The sequence below is a fragment of the Buceros rhinoceros genome, unplaced genomic scaffold (genome assembly GCF_000710305.1).
Source record: "Buceros rhinoceros silvestris isolate BGI_N320 unplaced genomic scaffold, ASM71030v1 scaffold16374, whole genome shotgun sequence".
Taxonomy (NCBI): domain Eukaryota; kingdom Metazoa; phylum Chordata; class Aves; order Bucerotiformes; family Bucerotidae; genus Buceros; species Buceros rhinoceros.
Genome location: NW_010406679.1, coordinates 24,398 through 41,206, shown reverse-complemented (window position 1 = coordinate 41,206; position 16,809 = coordinate 24,398). Strand labels below are relative to the sequence as shown.

The window sequence follows — 16,809 nt, the reverse complement described above, 5'->3', positions numbered from 1 at the left end:
AATATGTAACTTTCCATATAAATTAGCCTTAGCATTATGAATTTGACACATTCATAATGTGTCTTACACAAAGAAATAATCCTTAGCATCTTAACTAGATTTCAGAAAGAAAAAAAAAATTACCTGCCAGTAATAGTAGCTTCAAGAAATTCTCTATACAGACTTATCTGTGGGCTGCATGCCAGCTCTGATGCAGAGACAGAATTCCCCAAGCATCAGGGGCACAGGCACACTTCTGAATGCCCAAGCATACACCTAGTAGCAAGCCTTTGCCCTGACCCCACCACAGGTTCTTTATAGAACAAGAGTGAAAAAGGTCGCTGACTCACATCAGCCTTCATCTTTCATTATTCTTCACTGAACAGACATTCGTAGAAGGCCACTTTCAGAGCATAACTGACAACAACTATAGTCAAAAGATGTAGATCTGAAAACAATTTTTTAAGAAACCAATGCACTATGAATTACACTTGGAAAAATAAAGCATTGTAGCAAACAGTTCCAAGCACACTAACAGATTCAGTGAACTCTACAGGTATAAGCCATGCCTGAGTTTATTCTGCAGAAGTCTGCGTTAAAAACCTCTCTCACAAACGTATATACAAACAATTACTCCTCCCACTTAAACGCCTCTCCAATTTACAAGCAAATTTGTTCTTATTTCAAAGGTAGCTATGGCTGCTAATAAAATAAAACAAAACAAAACAAACCCCTTTGTGATCTATGTGTTGGTGCAGACACCTCCCTTCTCCTTTTTGGACTGCACTGCAATGCTGGCACCAGCCATTGTGTTCCTGCTTAATTAGAGAAACGCAGTGGGCTGGGATAATTTGGCACTTCCTGATCTCAATTCACGAGGCAGGGACTTCAAGCAATGCGGTACTTTCCTGTCCTGGGTAACAGCACAGTGAACTGGAACAATTAGGCACTCCCTAACCACACCTGAAACTCCTGTTGCCTGGGAAACTTAGCCACAAGCCCTCCTGCCTGGATCACAGCCCGCTTTGAAAAGTGCCGAGATTGCCTGACAAGAAAGCACTGGCCAACGTCTATCATCTTGCAGCCCTATAAATACCGATCTCCTAAGTGAGGCCCCCTGGAGCATTCGAGGATTGCAGCGGGCTGTGTCTCGGTATCTCCCCCTGCGCTGGGACACCTCTCAGGCCAGACTCTAGCCGTCTGCTCATAAAGGCCAACAAACGGGAAAGACCATCTGCTCATAATAAGCCAGCGAAGGAAGAGGTGAGAAACTCGCTATAACTGGATTCTGCAAAATTCTAAAGATCACTGGGTCCAAAAATTTACTATAATCTGCAGGAAGGAAAACATCTGTATCAGAGGTGAACCTCTGCACCTGTATATATATTTCTTTGTATGCATGTGTGAGATTTGTTTAGATAACTTCCCTGATTCCTTAGCTGAATCTGTATAATTATAATCAATTATTATTAACGAAGCATTGCTATGTACACACTTTACATATATATAATCATAGAGCCTGATCTTACGATTTATCGTAATAGTGTTAATGACATTTAAACTGCTTCTACCTTAAAGTTACATAGGACCCACGGTGCCACATTACATCACTACCACTGAATTGCCATATCTGAACACTCTTAGACATTAACCGTTGACCAAGTCTGGGACTAGGCTTGGATCTAGCCGCACTCTCTGAAGGAGTCTGGAGGGTCTGAACCTCGTGATGCAATGGCAGGGCCTTCCTTACCCCTTTGATTCCTCTGTATCCTTACACATAAACCGTTCATTAAGTCTGCAACTAAGGGGAGACCTTGCCACACCTAGACTCCTCTCTGAGAAGTTTAAGAGACTGGGGGGTCCATTCTGAACCTCATGACTCAACAGGAGGGTTTCCCTCTACGTTTTTAGACATGAACCATGGACCAATTCAACAGGAGGGCTTCCCTTACCCCTTTCGCTCCCAGCCTCTCATTCCAGCGCAGCTCCAGGTTGATTTTCCTTTGTACATCTCTCTCACAATCATCCTGGACCAAGCCCAAATCAATTTACCTCTGCATATTTCTCCTACATAGTAAGTAATAGAGTGAACCTTGCTACCAAATTGAACCTTGATAAATCAGTTAAACTTTGCTAAGTTCTATAAAATTCATTAAATTTTGTCAAATTGTCATTCTACCTCCATAAAAAAAAAATTGTTGCTTTCCTATTCTGAGTGAGGTTCATTCCACAGCTAAATCAGGATCCTGTGACACTGATTTTAGTGTTTTAACCACTTCTTCCACAGCAATCAAGCTTTCCCCTGAAACTAGCCTGTCAACCTCTCAGACAGCTTGGGAAATTGAATTAGGTTTTCTTTTGAAAGATTTCCTCACAAAATTCCCCCAAGTGAAAACACAGAGCAACAGATAGCCTGTTTTCAAAAACATGCAAGACTTCAATTTTATTATGGAATTAACTTAGGACAAATTAAAAACACTGGTCAACACCAACACAGATTTTTGCAGAACTGGGTTAAACTTGTTTCATCTTGACATATTCCTGCATCAGCGTCCCAACTTTTACCTGTAGTACTTCAGGGTGAGTGTTTTTGTCAGACCAAGGGCATTTTTAGATCTTAAGAGGTTTTAAGGGCACTTACTCACATACACGTGTGGATCCAAGGACCAGAACAAAAGATAAGCCACAGGAAAGGAGGCAGCCTAAACTAAAAAAACAACCCAACACTGACTGTGATTTTAAAAAACCCCAGGGAAGCAAAAATAATAATCTGCGGTGATAATGGAGGGGATCAGTCTCAAATAAAATGGTTCAACAAAGAAAAAAAAAAACAAACCAAAAAAACCTAGAAAGATTAACACCTGAAAGCATTTTATGGAGAAAGTGCCAGGATATGCCACTGAACAATCAACAGGGTTCTGTTGAACTCTGAGTGGAACATGTATGGGATGAAAAAAGTGCCCACAAAGTAATGAATATGAAATTCTAGAAGGAACTTAACATGAACACTATTTTAAAGTTAATAATACAGACAAAAAAAAAAAATCACCCATTTTTGCTTGCACTGTAGCTTGCCCTAAAACAAAATGCACTGGATGTTCACACCTCTGAAATACAGAACACTGCAGGTCAGCGTAACTGGAACACTACACTTGAAGCACTACCTGACTACATACTCATAGGTTAAAATATTTGATTTTCCCCAATCCTCTGAAATACACATTTCAAGTCACAGCAGCTAGGATATCATTCTTCATGTATCTGAAATGCTGTTATTTATTTTCCCATAGCAATGTCCTAACTTGTTGGGCATAAAGCTTTTCCTGAAACCACTTTTAAACAGATTAACTTTGAACCTGAGCCTTCACCCTCTTCATGAGCCAATGAAGCAAGAATAAAGGTTTCCTACAAGGAACTCAACCATACACTGACATCTTACAGTTATTTAGAAATTAAAACCAGAACTGAAACAAAAGTATTCTTAAATGAAACTGTAAGTCTTTCAGCAGGGGATTATGTTCAATATTAGTTTTCTGCTATAATCTCACTCAGAACACTCAGGATGCTACTTATGGTACCTCATAATAATTTAGAATAATAATCTACACTTCCACATACCACTGTGATCACTGTGCTGAGATGGTTCATTTCCCATCTGGTTTTCTTCCATTTTCTTTTTAGCAGAATTCCGTGCCTCTTCTCGTGCATGCTTTCTTCGCAATTTTTTTTCCTGTTTCATTTTTAACTTCCTAAGACTGAAAAGAGCAATTAAGCACTGAGCCCAACATTGCCAAAGGAGTTAGGCACATTTAAGTGACTTTTCATGTCTCGCAATAGCTATGATGCAAACTGTCCTCCCTAAATTGTTCTGTTCTCCCTCTTTTCTCACACACCATACTCTCCCTTTGATCTATTATTAAGTGTACAAACACCTGGAAAAACAATAAACAATGTTAGAAGTATAGCCAATAAGTAATTAAAAGGATCTGCGGTTATCGTTTCATCAAGGATGCACATCCTTCTTGGCTAGTGGACGGTGGAGCTGGCTAGGGGACAAGTACACAATTGTGTCCTGAGCTGAACCAATACTTTATAAGGTATAAATGGGGAGGGGGATGCTCCTCAAAAGACCCCCAGAACAACTAGTGCAGGCGCAGTAAGTTCTGATCGAAAGCCAAAAAGGATTACTCAACACAGGGAAATAATCCGTCTCGTATGTATTAGGTAGGCTGGATTTAGTGTGTAACTTCTGGATAGATATTGCAATCTTCTCCCTGGTCGGTGTGCTTGATCTGTGAAAAATCCACCGAGTGCCCAGGCCTGAATAAATACAGTATCTCTCCTAAATATTGGAAATTGGATTATTGCACGCTGGGCACAAATCCACTTTACAGACAACGGCTGTAACATCCATTCTACTATAAAATATTACGCTTGAAAGTACAAATATAACAAAGCTAGTTTCCATTTAGAAGTTGAGACCACAACATTTCATTAAAAGTTTCATAAAAATCAAGTACGTAAGTTTAAGAATATCCTGCAATAAGATGCAATAATTTACTCCCATTTAGTATGTCTGAATTTGGAGTAACTGAAATACTGAAATTTTTTCTTAATTTACAATTCAGCATTCTGATCAAATTATTAACATTTGCATTTCCTTAACTTTTAAAAACCAGTTTCGTTTATCCTCTCAGCATGGTTCCTCATTATCGATAACCTGCTCGACCAAAAAAGTGTAAACTCAGTTGTGTCAAAGGTACATGCATCAACAACTGAAACAGCATCACTACTTGCAGTTTTTATTTACACTTCCCAAACATTCACACAAAGTTGGTTAGACAGTAAATGCTGTGAACAGTGTGGTGGTGATATGCCACACAGTGATAACTGCTCCCATCCAGCTAAAAATCTTGCTGAGTTTCTTCCCTCTAGCAAAGGGAAGGAAGAGGACAATGCTTCCAATCTTAAACTGAAAACAGAGGTGGTATTCTCATCTAGGTACACTTTCACTGCATGTATAATTAAGACACTCAATCCATTAAGAAGAATATCAGACACCCGTTCTTTAAGCATTCCAACTGTTAAGTACCTTAGCACAAACGAAAGACACATATGGAAAGCCAAGAAACAATCCTCAAGTTCCACACACAGCCTCCAAATCAGACTTCCCCCAAACAACATATAACTTCCCTGTCCACAGATCTCATAATGAAATTATATTTCAGGTATAAAGGCTTAAAGATGATGGCAGCAATTTGTATTAAAGAACTATCGGTTCAAATTGCCGGGAAGTCAATGGTGCGATGGACAACTTATCCTTCCGCACAGAGCTGTGGAAAATCAGATTTGCATCAACTTGTCTACTGTATATTGAAAACAGTTTTCTGTGACCAAACTGAAAACGGTGCTTTTGAAGAACTGTATGACCACTAGAGAGCTACCAGTAATTTATTCAGCAATACCAGTTAATGCCCTCCTGTGCCAACCATATAAATCTGTAACTCTCTATCTTGTTTTACAAGTTAATTTAAGTGCTTTTATAACTGATTCGTAACGTATTTTACCAGACTTTTTAGTTTATCAGAGGCAAAGGGCAGGAATAGCTTTCCAAAGTATTTGTGGTATTTCAGCAATTTTTAAAAAGGCATGAAAACCAGTCCTAGACAAAACTGTTCTGTTCTTAAATTGATTCAACTTAGTTTTGAACACAGAGAGCTTACCTTGAACACTTCTGTTTAATACTGGCTCTTGGTGGTTCCTTGGCTTTTGTAATTTTTTTTTCAAACTACCAAAATAAGTGACATCATATTAATTAAGTTTAGGTTACAATACAACACTGCTGTTATCAAACCCAGGATATTTACTGCTGCTTTGTACTTCTCACAGACCAATACTGCTCTGGAAAGAGCCATCCATGTTCCTGTGACTCCAGAGGGTAAAAGCACTCTTCCAATGCAATTATGTAATTTAGCAAGATTAGCTCTGAGTAAAAATAACAGCTCCTTTCAAATCACACAAGCTAAATATAAAATGAAGCTCCAATTCCCATCCACGACAATTCTAACCAATACCATAAGGTAATTCCTGCTTCACCAGAAGAACAAGAGCAGGTAATTAATATTCCTAAAAAATGCTCATTAAGATAGCATATTACATAAGAGCTGGCAGTTACATTCTCTATCTCCTTTTACTAGAGTATATATTTAAAGATTATTTTCATATTTTGTATGAACATTTACTTACTTCACATTTTACAAGACCAGCAGAACTGAAAATAACTATTTTTGAAATAAGGCCAGCACAATCAGGAGTGAAACACAACTCTTGAAGAAAATCCTGTAGGAGAAAATGATACACACAAAGACATCTAAATTCATATGAAATCCATGTTCTTATACAGATTACAGTTTCTTAATTTGAGGTGACCAAGGTAATTAAAGCTAGCACAGTCCTAAACTGTGACTGGATGAGGAAATAAAGGGACAGCTGACTTGGAAAAGACTGCAAATCAAAAGCATCCCAGATCTGTGGCATATACCTGCTATTCCCAAAGCTACAGTAAAGCCCCTCTTCCTCCAACTTCACATTCAAGAGTCAACTTTAAGAAGATTCTTTCGAGTTCATATTCTGCCTGGATTTCCCTTCATTTTACACTGCCTGCTGACATTGGGGTTTTTTGTAAAATTGCTTCAGACATACTCAATGTCAAACTGTTGCTTCAACAGCAAGACTGTAGAAGGAATAAAACTTCCATATGGAAGGACATCGATGATGCAGGATAAACAGGCTAAGCATACCAAGCCTTCACCCAGACAGGCCTTTCTTCTGCAGATAGCAGCAAGCTTTACCCACACTTGCATGCCAAGACAATTTAGAAAAAGACTCCTCTTTCCTCTCTCTCCTCCTGCCATTGTCATGTGGGTGGAGCATCAGACTGTAGCACTGCACTTATCACAAACCAAAGGAATGCTATAATCTTGACTAAAAAAAGAAAAAAATAAAATGCTTACAGTCTGACACCTCTTACCTTATCATTTTTATCACTGTAGTTCGTTGTTTTCAGCTTTTTCCAACAGCTGATATGAAATTCCACTCTACATTGCTGACAGCAAGTAGTACGTATAAAACCCTAAGTTTGAGAAACAATATGAATGCAACATCTTAAAAAAAACAAACAAACAAACACAAAAACCCCAGAAAACAGTGCACAACTTAACAGTAGATAGGATAAGATGATGTGTTCCACATAGCTCTTTAACACAAAAGGGAGCAGAAAACACATAAATAAACATTAAGTTTTATTTCCCAAACCCTTTTACACTAGAACTTTACCTTAAAGTCTGGGTCTGTAAAATATATTTGGATTTTGGAATGGCCGTGGCATTGCTGATAGCGACACACTGCATCTGGTTCTGGAGGGAACTTGCATTCCTCAATACAATTCTTTAAACTCAACTGAGAAACACAAAGTAATATAAGACAAACTGCACAGAAAGCAGGAAAAAAATCAGTTTCTACTTGCAAACTAGTGGAGGGAACTCCACTAAAATACTAAAAGAACAACTCTTTTCTAGTGAAAGCTACGGAATATTGTCCTTTTACAGCAAAATATTCAACAGCTCATTTGAACTACTATCAGCTAAGTACTCATAGCTTCCCTGCATGCCGGTTTATACTGAACCGGTGTTTTACATACTGACCAATTCCAAACACATGAAAATATAGGAAGTTTTCCACTGACAAAACTGAAGAGCCAGATTACTCAGATAACGTGACAAAAATGGAGTGTCTGCTCATTTCCACCATTTCCCAGCATTTCAGGACTGCCTCACCTGGGATCTGGTACAGGATCAAGTACATTCCCAGGGACAGCTCACACCTGGCCCTGCACTGAGGCTTGTGAGATCTCCCAGAATAGCGTCTGAGGTAAAGACATTACCATGGCTTTATGTAAATTCAGTTCAAATCCCACAGAGTTGTCACTGAGGCCAGATTAATAAAACATTGTTAGAAACAGACCACCAGTTACAGCCTTTCAGGTAGTTCCATTACATTCTCTAGAAGTACCAGACCCCTGATGTATCACTGCAGCCTGACTACTGTGGCATGAACTGGAGGTCTCCGAGATATCCTCAGGTCAGTTTTTCTTTAGGCAGCAACAATGCAACTGCCTCTACCAGACAGGACACAGGTCAGTCTAGTATAGCCAAGTTCATACACTGAGTAACTCAGCAAGTTCTACTGTGCCAAAGTGCCTCTCTGCAGACAAGCTCACACGTCTTGCCCCTCATGGCATGGCTTATCCAGAAACCATCCACAAATAACAGTGACTCAATTATAGTTTAAAAAGAACAGCAATAGTAATAACAATAAATTTAAAAGAAAAGAACAAGTTGTTTGGTGTGAGAAAAGCTATCTGTAGTATCAGAACCACAAGTCAGGTTTTTCAAGTCAAACAGGGAATTTTACCATACCATTTCCACCGCATGGACCAAGAACTACATGTTCAAACTCTCCCATTCGGTTCTAAACACAGCATCACTGCTGCAGTTTTCAACTTCACATTCTTGCTAATCCAAATTTTTAACTGGTTCCCTCTAGCATTACATTGTGTATTGCATTCACATCTACTTAAAGTTTGGTAACACACAGCCAAGAAGTTAACACATTATGAAACACTTGGATCACATTAGAACCATCCCATTATACAGAAATGCCCAAACACTGAGCCTGACAGAGAGCCCCCACCCTTGTGCTGTAAATGGGATGCTTCTCCTATGTTAAAATTTGTCACTGCAAGAAAAGTTCTGCTCTAGAAAGACCAGGCCTTGGGGCTGACAACACCCTACAGATGAGCAGTGGTGCTTGCACTGGCTGTCCCAGACCAAAACCCTTCACCCCTCACTGTTCTTGAGCCTTGACAATAGGAAGGCAGGGAGGAAGATGACCAACGTTTTGTTTTTCAGAAAGGCATGTTTTTATGCCTTTTTAAAAAAAAAAACAAAAAACCACAAACATACCTGTAAATTCTCTATTCGTGTCTCTTCAATGACCTGAGATGTTGCAGGCCAAGTTAACACTCCAGGTACAATCTTGTGATTAACCATTGTCTGCGATTTCATGAACTGATCAAGCGCATCTGAAAATCTGAAGTTTGAAACAGGTACAAGATGTTCAGATCACGTATAAATAACTTCTAATATGGCCTGCTGTACTTTTACAATTCATTTTATGATCCAAGAGAGAAAAAAAAAACCTAGTAACTCTAAGTACGTGATATAAAAGAGCACCTGGCTTACTGAGTTACGCATTTAAGGACTCTTCGGTAGAAAAGAATCAAGGTGCGAGCCAAGTAAGCCAGCCTGGGTTAGGGGCCCAGAGTCCAGGCACAGGTATGAGGCAGACTGAGAGCCTGTGCTGATCTTCAAGGGACCCATGAACGTGGGTGTGCTTGTCAATACACAAAGTGAGGATCTGCATATGTTCACAAGTGACCTTCAACCCTGACCAGCCAGGAAGGAAGCACAGGACTGCTACCTATTACGCTTTACATTAACTCAGGTAGCGCTCTACATGGAAGCTGCTCTGGGTGGTAGTCTGGATAGCCAGCTGTGTTGTCACGTGTGTGTGTACACACCTCTTCTGGAAGACACGCAGCCGCACTATGGGTCAAAACTGCCAAAGGTAAAAAAAGAGTCACATCCATGGGACTGGGATGCAGACACCTCCTGGGCCTCAGACTGCACCTGGCTATGCTGCAGCAGTGGAAAGGAGGAACCCTTCTCAGGATCCAACACTCTGACTAGGTGTTTTTAGCTATTCCACAGAGGGTTCAATATAAAACTTGATTTATTTGGCATTGTATTGGGTTTACATGGCAGGGGGTTAGGAACCAGTGCTGTAGATGCAGCCTCTGATAGGAGATGCCAGGGCTGCCCCAGTCCCAGCTGGCTCCAATGAACCCACCACCGGGCACAGCTGAGCCCCTCAGGCAAGCACTGTGGGGAAAAGCAGGGGCAAGAGAGAACAAAACATACTGCACAGCTGTGAGGAGCAAGGAAAGAAAGTGAGAGAAACAGCCTTTCAAGCACCAAGGTAAGGAGGAGGAGGTGCTCTATCCATAGAGCAGAGATTCCCCTGCAGCTCCTGGAAAGGACCCAGCTAGAACAGGTATCCACACTGTAGCTGTGGAGGACCCCTGCCAGAGCAGGTGGATGTGCCCAGAAGGAACCAAGAGCTTGCGGAGAGGCCCCACGCTGCAGCAGGGGAGGAGTGTGTGGAGAAAGGAGCAGCAGAGAGGAGCTGTTGCAGACTGATCACAACCCCCCATTTGCCATCCCTCTGGGCAACTCAGGAAAGGAGGTGGGAGAGGAGTTTGGAGTGAAGGAGTGAAGACAAGCCTGAGATAAAGTGGGGCATAGCGGGGGAGGTGATTTCAGATTTTTAATTTGTTTCTCACCATCCACCTCTATTTTAACAGACAATAAATTCATTTTTTCTTTGAGTCCATTTTGTCAGTGACTGCAATTAGCAAGTGATCTCCCTGTCTTTATCTCAACCCCTCGGCTTTTTCATCTTATTTTCTCTCCTTCTCCCATTAAGGAGAGGGAATGAGAACACAGCTGGATGAGGGTCTGGCAGCCAGCCCAAGTCAACCCATCACAGGCATTATGGGGGATTTTGATTAAGTAGAGCAATATAGTGATATATTGAAATCGTAACACAAGCATAATATAGCAATTGCAATAAACAGTTGAATTAACACAAATTGGACACTCATTACTAGTCTCTATATGCTTACCGTCAGGTTGCTGAGAAGAAATACCATCAGGAATACGTGGGCTGAAGCCAGCTCTAGCCCTTTACTCTCAGGTTTATTAGTTGTCCAGTTTCTGCACTTTATGTTTGACTGAGCCACATACACACTCCCCTCCTCTCCTCATACTGGTTAGGCTAGCCCAGGAAAACATTACTCTTTATCTGTCTCAGGGAATGGAATGTCTCAGCAGAACAGCTGCCTTATCTAAAACAAAGGTTACCCTCCAGTCTCCCTGGTGTTGAGATAAGTTAAGCTTTTTTTACAACACATTTTTCCCTGAGATCATCATTTTTTGCCCTTCTCCTAAGAGCTCTCCTCCACTGCAGGAGTGAGGTGGTCAGTCATATCCCTCTGCCCTTGATATGAGTCTGCTCGATTCAGCAGCTTCCAGTTACACCCTCCGCAGTAACAAAGTTGTAATAAATCAGTCTGATGTATGAATTTAGTGATTAAAGAAGAATAATTAAAAAAAACCCCACACACCATCTCCCAAATGAAAGTATTTCTTGTATCAAATATTGAAGCTTTGTATTATACCAACCTGTTTTGTCTGAGATATACTTTTCCAATTCCATAGTATGCCAAACAACCAAATCTTTCTTCCTGGTACTCTTCAATTATTCTCTTAAACTGGTTTTCAGCTTTTAACAAAGCCTTCAAAATAAAAGTTAAGACAAAAATATGTGACACGTTGCCAGAAGCTTTTCACCTTTCTTCTCCTTTTTTTGCTCCAGTACAGTGGGTCAGTATGCCCTATTCTCTGATGAGTCTCATCAGCAGTAAAGGTAATTAAAGCAACCTTACGAACACATACAAGGGCCTTCCTTTTTTAGAAAAGGAACTTATTCTATAAAATGGGATCCCTCCGAAATAATTAAATTAAATGACTGAGCTCACTGAGCTACAAACATCCAGACATTTTTAAATTCATAGTAAAACACTAAACATATTTAAACACTGCAGGAAAAAACCCCAAATATCCCCACCCCAAAAAAAACCCCTAAACAACCCAGACTTCTTTTGGTATTTTCCAGAAGCAAAAGCACAGTCCTCTCTTATTTTAGAAGCAGAATATTTGTGTTAAAAGGACTAATGCAGAACCACAAAGTAGAAGAAACCACGAAGTAGAAGAAAAATAATTAACTATTAATTAATTAATCTCACTTGAAAGTTTAAAAATAAACTTTATTTGGTAGCTTAATTTATCCAAAACCATTAAAAATCTAGCCCCAGATATTAAACTGTATGATTCTGAAATGTGACAAAGGCTTTCCTTCCACACCTGTTTTATGTCTCTGAAGAAGACACAAAAATGGATGGCCAACTACCAGAACTAGAATTTTTTAATACAAGCAACACAGTGACTTAAAAGTCATACCTCAGGTTGTCCTATTCCAAGAAGAGCAGTGGCATGTCCATAGATGATTACAACGTAATTAATAACATGAAGATTCAGTTGCTGCAAATAGAGTCAAATTACAGTAGCAGCATAGATAAATACATTTTGTTGATAACTAGAACATTACTGTCTACTGTGAATCAAAGATCTTCACTACAACAGAGCTACCAAACTCTTTTCTCATCCTTTTTATCATAGCCTCTACTCAGATTTATGTTACGACTAGCATAAAAAGTGAAGATTAACTACGGCTGGTAGTTAAAGTTATTGTTGGTAACCACTACTGGTAGCTACCAGTGACTACTGCTGGTAGCTGAAGGTTAACTTTACTGTTGGTCATCTGGCGCCCCCACACATTTCGAAGCGATACATCTTGAAACGTCTGCTTTTAGAAACACTATACCCTACAGGCCTTACTGTGTTGACTTCATGCAGTGCAGTGTGTCTTTGCTGTATTTCATGTCCAGAATTTAGCAGAATCTTTTTTGAGATCAAAAAAACACAAACAAACAAACAAACGCCACAGACAAACCTTTCTGAACCTTTTTCTTTCTAATAAACTAGGTCACAATTCCAGATGGATTGGAGCATTACTTGCTTGGACAGACTTGTTGGCACTGCAACAGCCCTTACTAAGATGTGAGCTTGAAACACAGCAAAACATGTGCACTACACACTGTCACATGAAACTTAACACTAGATTTCTTTAAATTGTTGTACAGGACAACAGATGGGTCAATGGCTCATTGGCCAGATACGTATTCGCAAAATTTCACAGTATTTGCCATCAAAGAGTTATCTGACCTGAAGAATATAAATTCTTTTTACCCTTCAGTATTACGAAGGTTAAGCTGGCAATAGCCAGTAGTTTTTGTTTATCAAATAAGGTATTTGGTAAGAGTATCTTATCTTATTTATATAAGAATACTGTTTTGGTAAATTTTTTTTTGATCGCATCTAGAAATGCAGAACATTACAAACATAGATCCTGTGTAACTACTGGGTTTTTTATCCGGTTCTCATTCGTAAGTTCCTTGGCATACTTATCAGCGATTGCCTGTGATGTTTGTTACAGTGCCAACAATCCAACAGTAACGGCTATTTTGATGGAAAGAATGAAACACAATATTGAAAACATAAACTTTAATTGCTCTGATGCACTACCTTACTCCTTTAGTTTACCTTTAATTCTGAAGGATTTAGAATGCTTAACAATTGTGTAAAGACTCGTTCAGCACTGCGACACCGCTGGTCCATCAAGGCTGTATAACCATCATGAACGAGGGATTTAACCTCTTCTGGCAACATAGTTAAATCCACCTAAAATATTTAGGAAAACCGTAAGTTCAAAAGAAAACAGTCTTTTCCTTTTTTTTTTGTTTTTGAAGCAAGCAAGCTATTTGCTAAAATACTTATCCAACAGAGAACTGTTAGAATTCTGTACTTCCTACAGCTGTATCACAATTTCACTATTAAAGCAACAAATCAGGTTTGATTTTATAAAACTGTTTTAAAATCCGCTTCTTAAAACTTCAGATTTTCAAGGATCTACTGCTGCTAATCTCTTAAAAATCTAGGTTTTGTTCTAAGTTTAGAGTCTTTTCTCTCCAGAAAGTTTCAAGTTTAATTCAAGCATCATTTTAACCCTCCTTACACGTACAAAAATCCCCTAGATTTGTGCTTTTCCTCACTTGTACCCTCCACTTTGTGTAGAAACATTTTTTAAAAACCCAAGGACTATTTCCTTGTGCCTACGCATTCTCTCGGTCTAGGTTAATAGTTAATGACAGAACGTTTCAGAATGCATTGTGTTATCAGCCTTCCACTACAGATACTGCCTGGAGTCTTCAGGAATTCCCAGCAGCGAGACTGTAAATCATTTCAAGCAGCTGCAAAAGTAGGAATTTCTATTCCCTTCATCTGTTGAAACGCTGAAATAAAATTAGCTTTGGGAAGCAGATTCTTGTGCCAGGATAGAAGTTATCTGACTATTTAAGAGGCCCCTCCAACACCTACTCCTGCAATCACAAGCAAAAAATAAAGAGGAACAAGGAGGCCCACCTGTGTATTTTAGCCCACTACCTCATTTCAGTATGAATTAATCTTTGGTGTGAAGTAATCCTACTTTACAAGCTTTTGGATAACTGTCCCTTTTTCTTCCCCTCCCACATGTTAACATTTGAGCTGGGTAATGTGAAGACAGGGTCGTGGGCAGGAAAAAACTGAAAGAATGGGGAGGTTGGGGAAGATCAGAACATTACAACTTCTGAGTCGCCCAACTTTTTAAACAGTATTCTAAGGGTGTACTTAATTGTATTCCTGTCAACTGAATTAGGCTTTTGACATATTAAATTTAATGCATGTTCTGAATGTATTTTCCTAAGCATTTAAGAATTTTGTTCTCATTTTGTCTTCACCCTGTCAACTGACCAAAAAGAACAAATGTAAGAAAATACCCATATTAGAATGATCAGTTATAAACAAAAGCGGCAGGGACTACACTACAAATAGATATACGAAACACCAAAATACAAAAATGAGTTAATGAAAAAATGATTAAGACTTATTTCCTAGAACTATTGATACATTGCTGTCTGAGCTTATAGTTAAAGAACAGAACAAATTATATTTATTTAATGTTCAGCTAAAAATATTAAAGCTCCATGACATATGAAGCTGATTAAGCCAACTAGAAACATTATTTTTGATACCAGTAATGAGTTAGCCTTAAAAAAATAGGTATTTTAAAGGAAATAATGGATCTTAATGCAGGCAGAACCTGCACCTTCCCCTGAATTCAGTTTTGTCTTATGAGGTAATTAAACAGAATACAGATTTCTAGTATCCACCAAATTAACAAAGAGGAAATGATTAATTAATTAATTTTAGTAAAGCCTTTGACACCGTTTTCCACAGCATTCTCCTGGAGAAACTGGCTGCTCATGGCTTGGGTAAGTGTACTCTTCACTGGATCACAAACTGGCTGGATGGCCAGTCCCAAAGAGTGGTGGTGAATGGAGTCAAATCCAGTTGGTGCCCAGTGACCAGTGGTGTTCCCCAGGGCTCAGTACTGGGGCCTGTTCTCTTCAATATCTTTATCAATGAACTGGACAAGGGGATAGAGTGTACCCTCAGGAAGTTCACAGACGACACCAAGTTGGGTGAGTGTGTCAATCTTCTCGAAGGTCAGGAGGCTCTACAGAGGGATCTGGACAGGCTGGATTGATGGACCAAGGCTAATGGTATGAGGTTCAACAAGGCCAAGTGCTGGGTCCTGCACTGGGTCACAACAACCCCCCTGCAATGCTTCGGGCTTGGAGAGTGGCTGGAAAAATGCCCAGTGGAAAAGGACGTGGGGGAGCTGGTCAACAGCCGGCTGAATAGGAGCCAGCAGTGTGCCCGGGTGGCCAAGGCGGCAAACAGCACCCCGGCTTGTGTCAGCAATAGTGTGGCCAGCAGGAGCAGGGAAGAGATTGTCCCCCTGTACTCGGCACTGGTGAGGCCACACCTTGAATAGCGTGCCCAGTTTTGGGGCCCTCACTACAAGAAAGATGTTGGGGTGATGGACCGTGTGGTGGAAATTTATCAAGTAATGATTGATTACTGTGTATAAAAGAGTCTTTGATCAAGTATGTCATTAGTAATTATTTAACTTTAACAGTGAGCTCGAGTTGCTCAAGGACACATATAAATTGCCTTCAGTGAATCTGACAGGTGGTACTTGTTCTGGGCCCTCTGCGCAGACCAAGCAGGATGTGAACAACACCATCCAGCAAATAAACACTGCGTGCAGCTGTGTCATGACAGTAACTCAGCCATGTCTGGCCAGTGTCCTTGATGCGTGTGGATCTTAGGGATCATGAAACAATGCACAACTGCACTTGGCACAAAATTCAAGAGCTTACATACACTACATATGTTAGCCAGGTTTTTTTTTTTCACTGAGTATAAAGGCAGGCAAGCTCCAGGGCTGGATCAGAAGCCTCACCTACAGGTGGACGCACCACATAGGACTTCCCAAATACCGAGAGACTACTGGCACCAGCTGCAACAGGGCTTCCCAGTCAAAGTGTGGGCCCAGATAATGTTATTAAGGTGGTAATTGGTGATGTATCCTTTTCTTAATCACTGTAATGCTTTGCAGTAATGATTTGATGCATCACTCCTGTCGCTCTTTTATCATATGGTACATAATAGCTAATATTGGTTTCTTTTATGATATTGGATGTTATTCTGCTTTATTATATTGTATATAATAAACTACATTTATTTTCACATTTAATTTGGAGTCCATTTTTACTTGGTATCCAGCCAGACACACAGAGTGTGTCCTAAGGAAGGCAACAAAGCAGGTGAAGGGTCTAGAGTCTTATGAGGAGCAGCTGAGGAAGCTAGGGTTGTTTAGCCTGGAGAAAAGGAGGCTGAGGGGAGACTTCATTGCTCTCTACAACTACCTGAAAGGAGCGAGGTGGGGGTCAGTGTCTTCTCCCAAGTAACAAGCAACAGGAAAAGAAGAAATGGCCTTAAGTTGCGCCAGGGGAGGTTTTGGCTGGATATTAGAAAAAAAAAGTTCTACAGGGAGGGTTGTGAAGCATTGGAACAGGCTGGC

General features: G+C 40.0%; 1 protein-coding gene across 1 annotated transcript in view; it reads right to left on the bottom strand.

The window, feature by feature from the left end:
* Positions 1-16,809, bottom strand: part of LOC104491749 (E3 ubiquitin-protein ligase TTC3-like) — a 61,310-nt gene that overhangs the window by 20,670 nt on the left and 23,831 nt on the right. Inside the window, 9 exon segments of the mRNA XM_010134216.1 lie at positions 3,598-3,734; positions 5,703-5,767; positions 6,226-6,318; positions 7,010-7,111; positions 7,315-7,437; positions 9,003-9,129; positions 11,343-11,455; positions 12,180-12,260; positions 13,383-13,520. Of these exon segments, the coding sequence (XP_010132518.1) occupies positions 3,598-3,734; positions 5,703-5,767; positions 6,226-6,318; positions 7,010-7,111; positions 7,315-7,437; positions 9,003-9,129; positions 11,343-11,455; positions 12,180-12,260; positions 13,383-13,520 (979 nt within the window).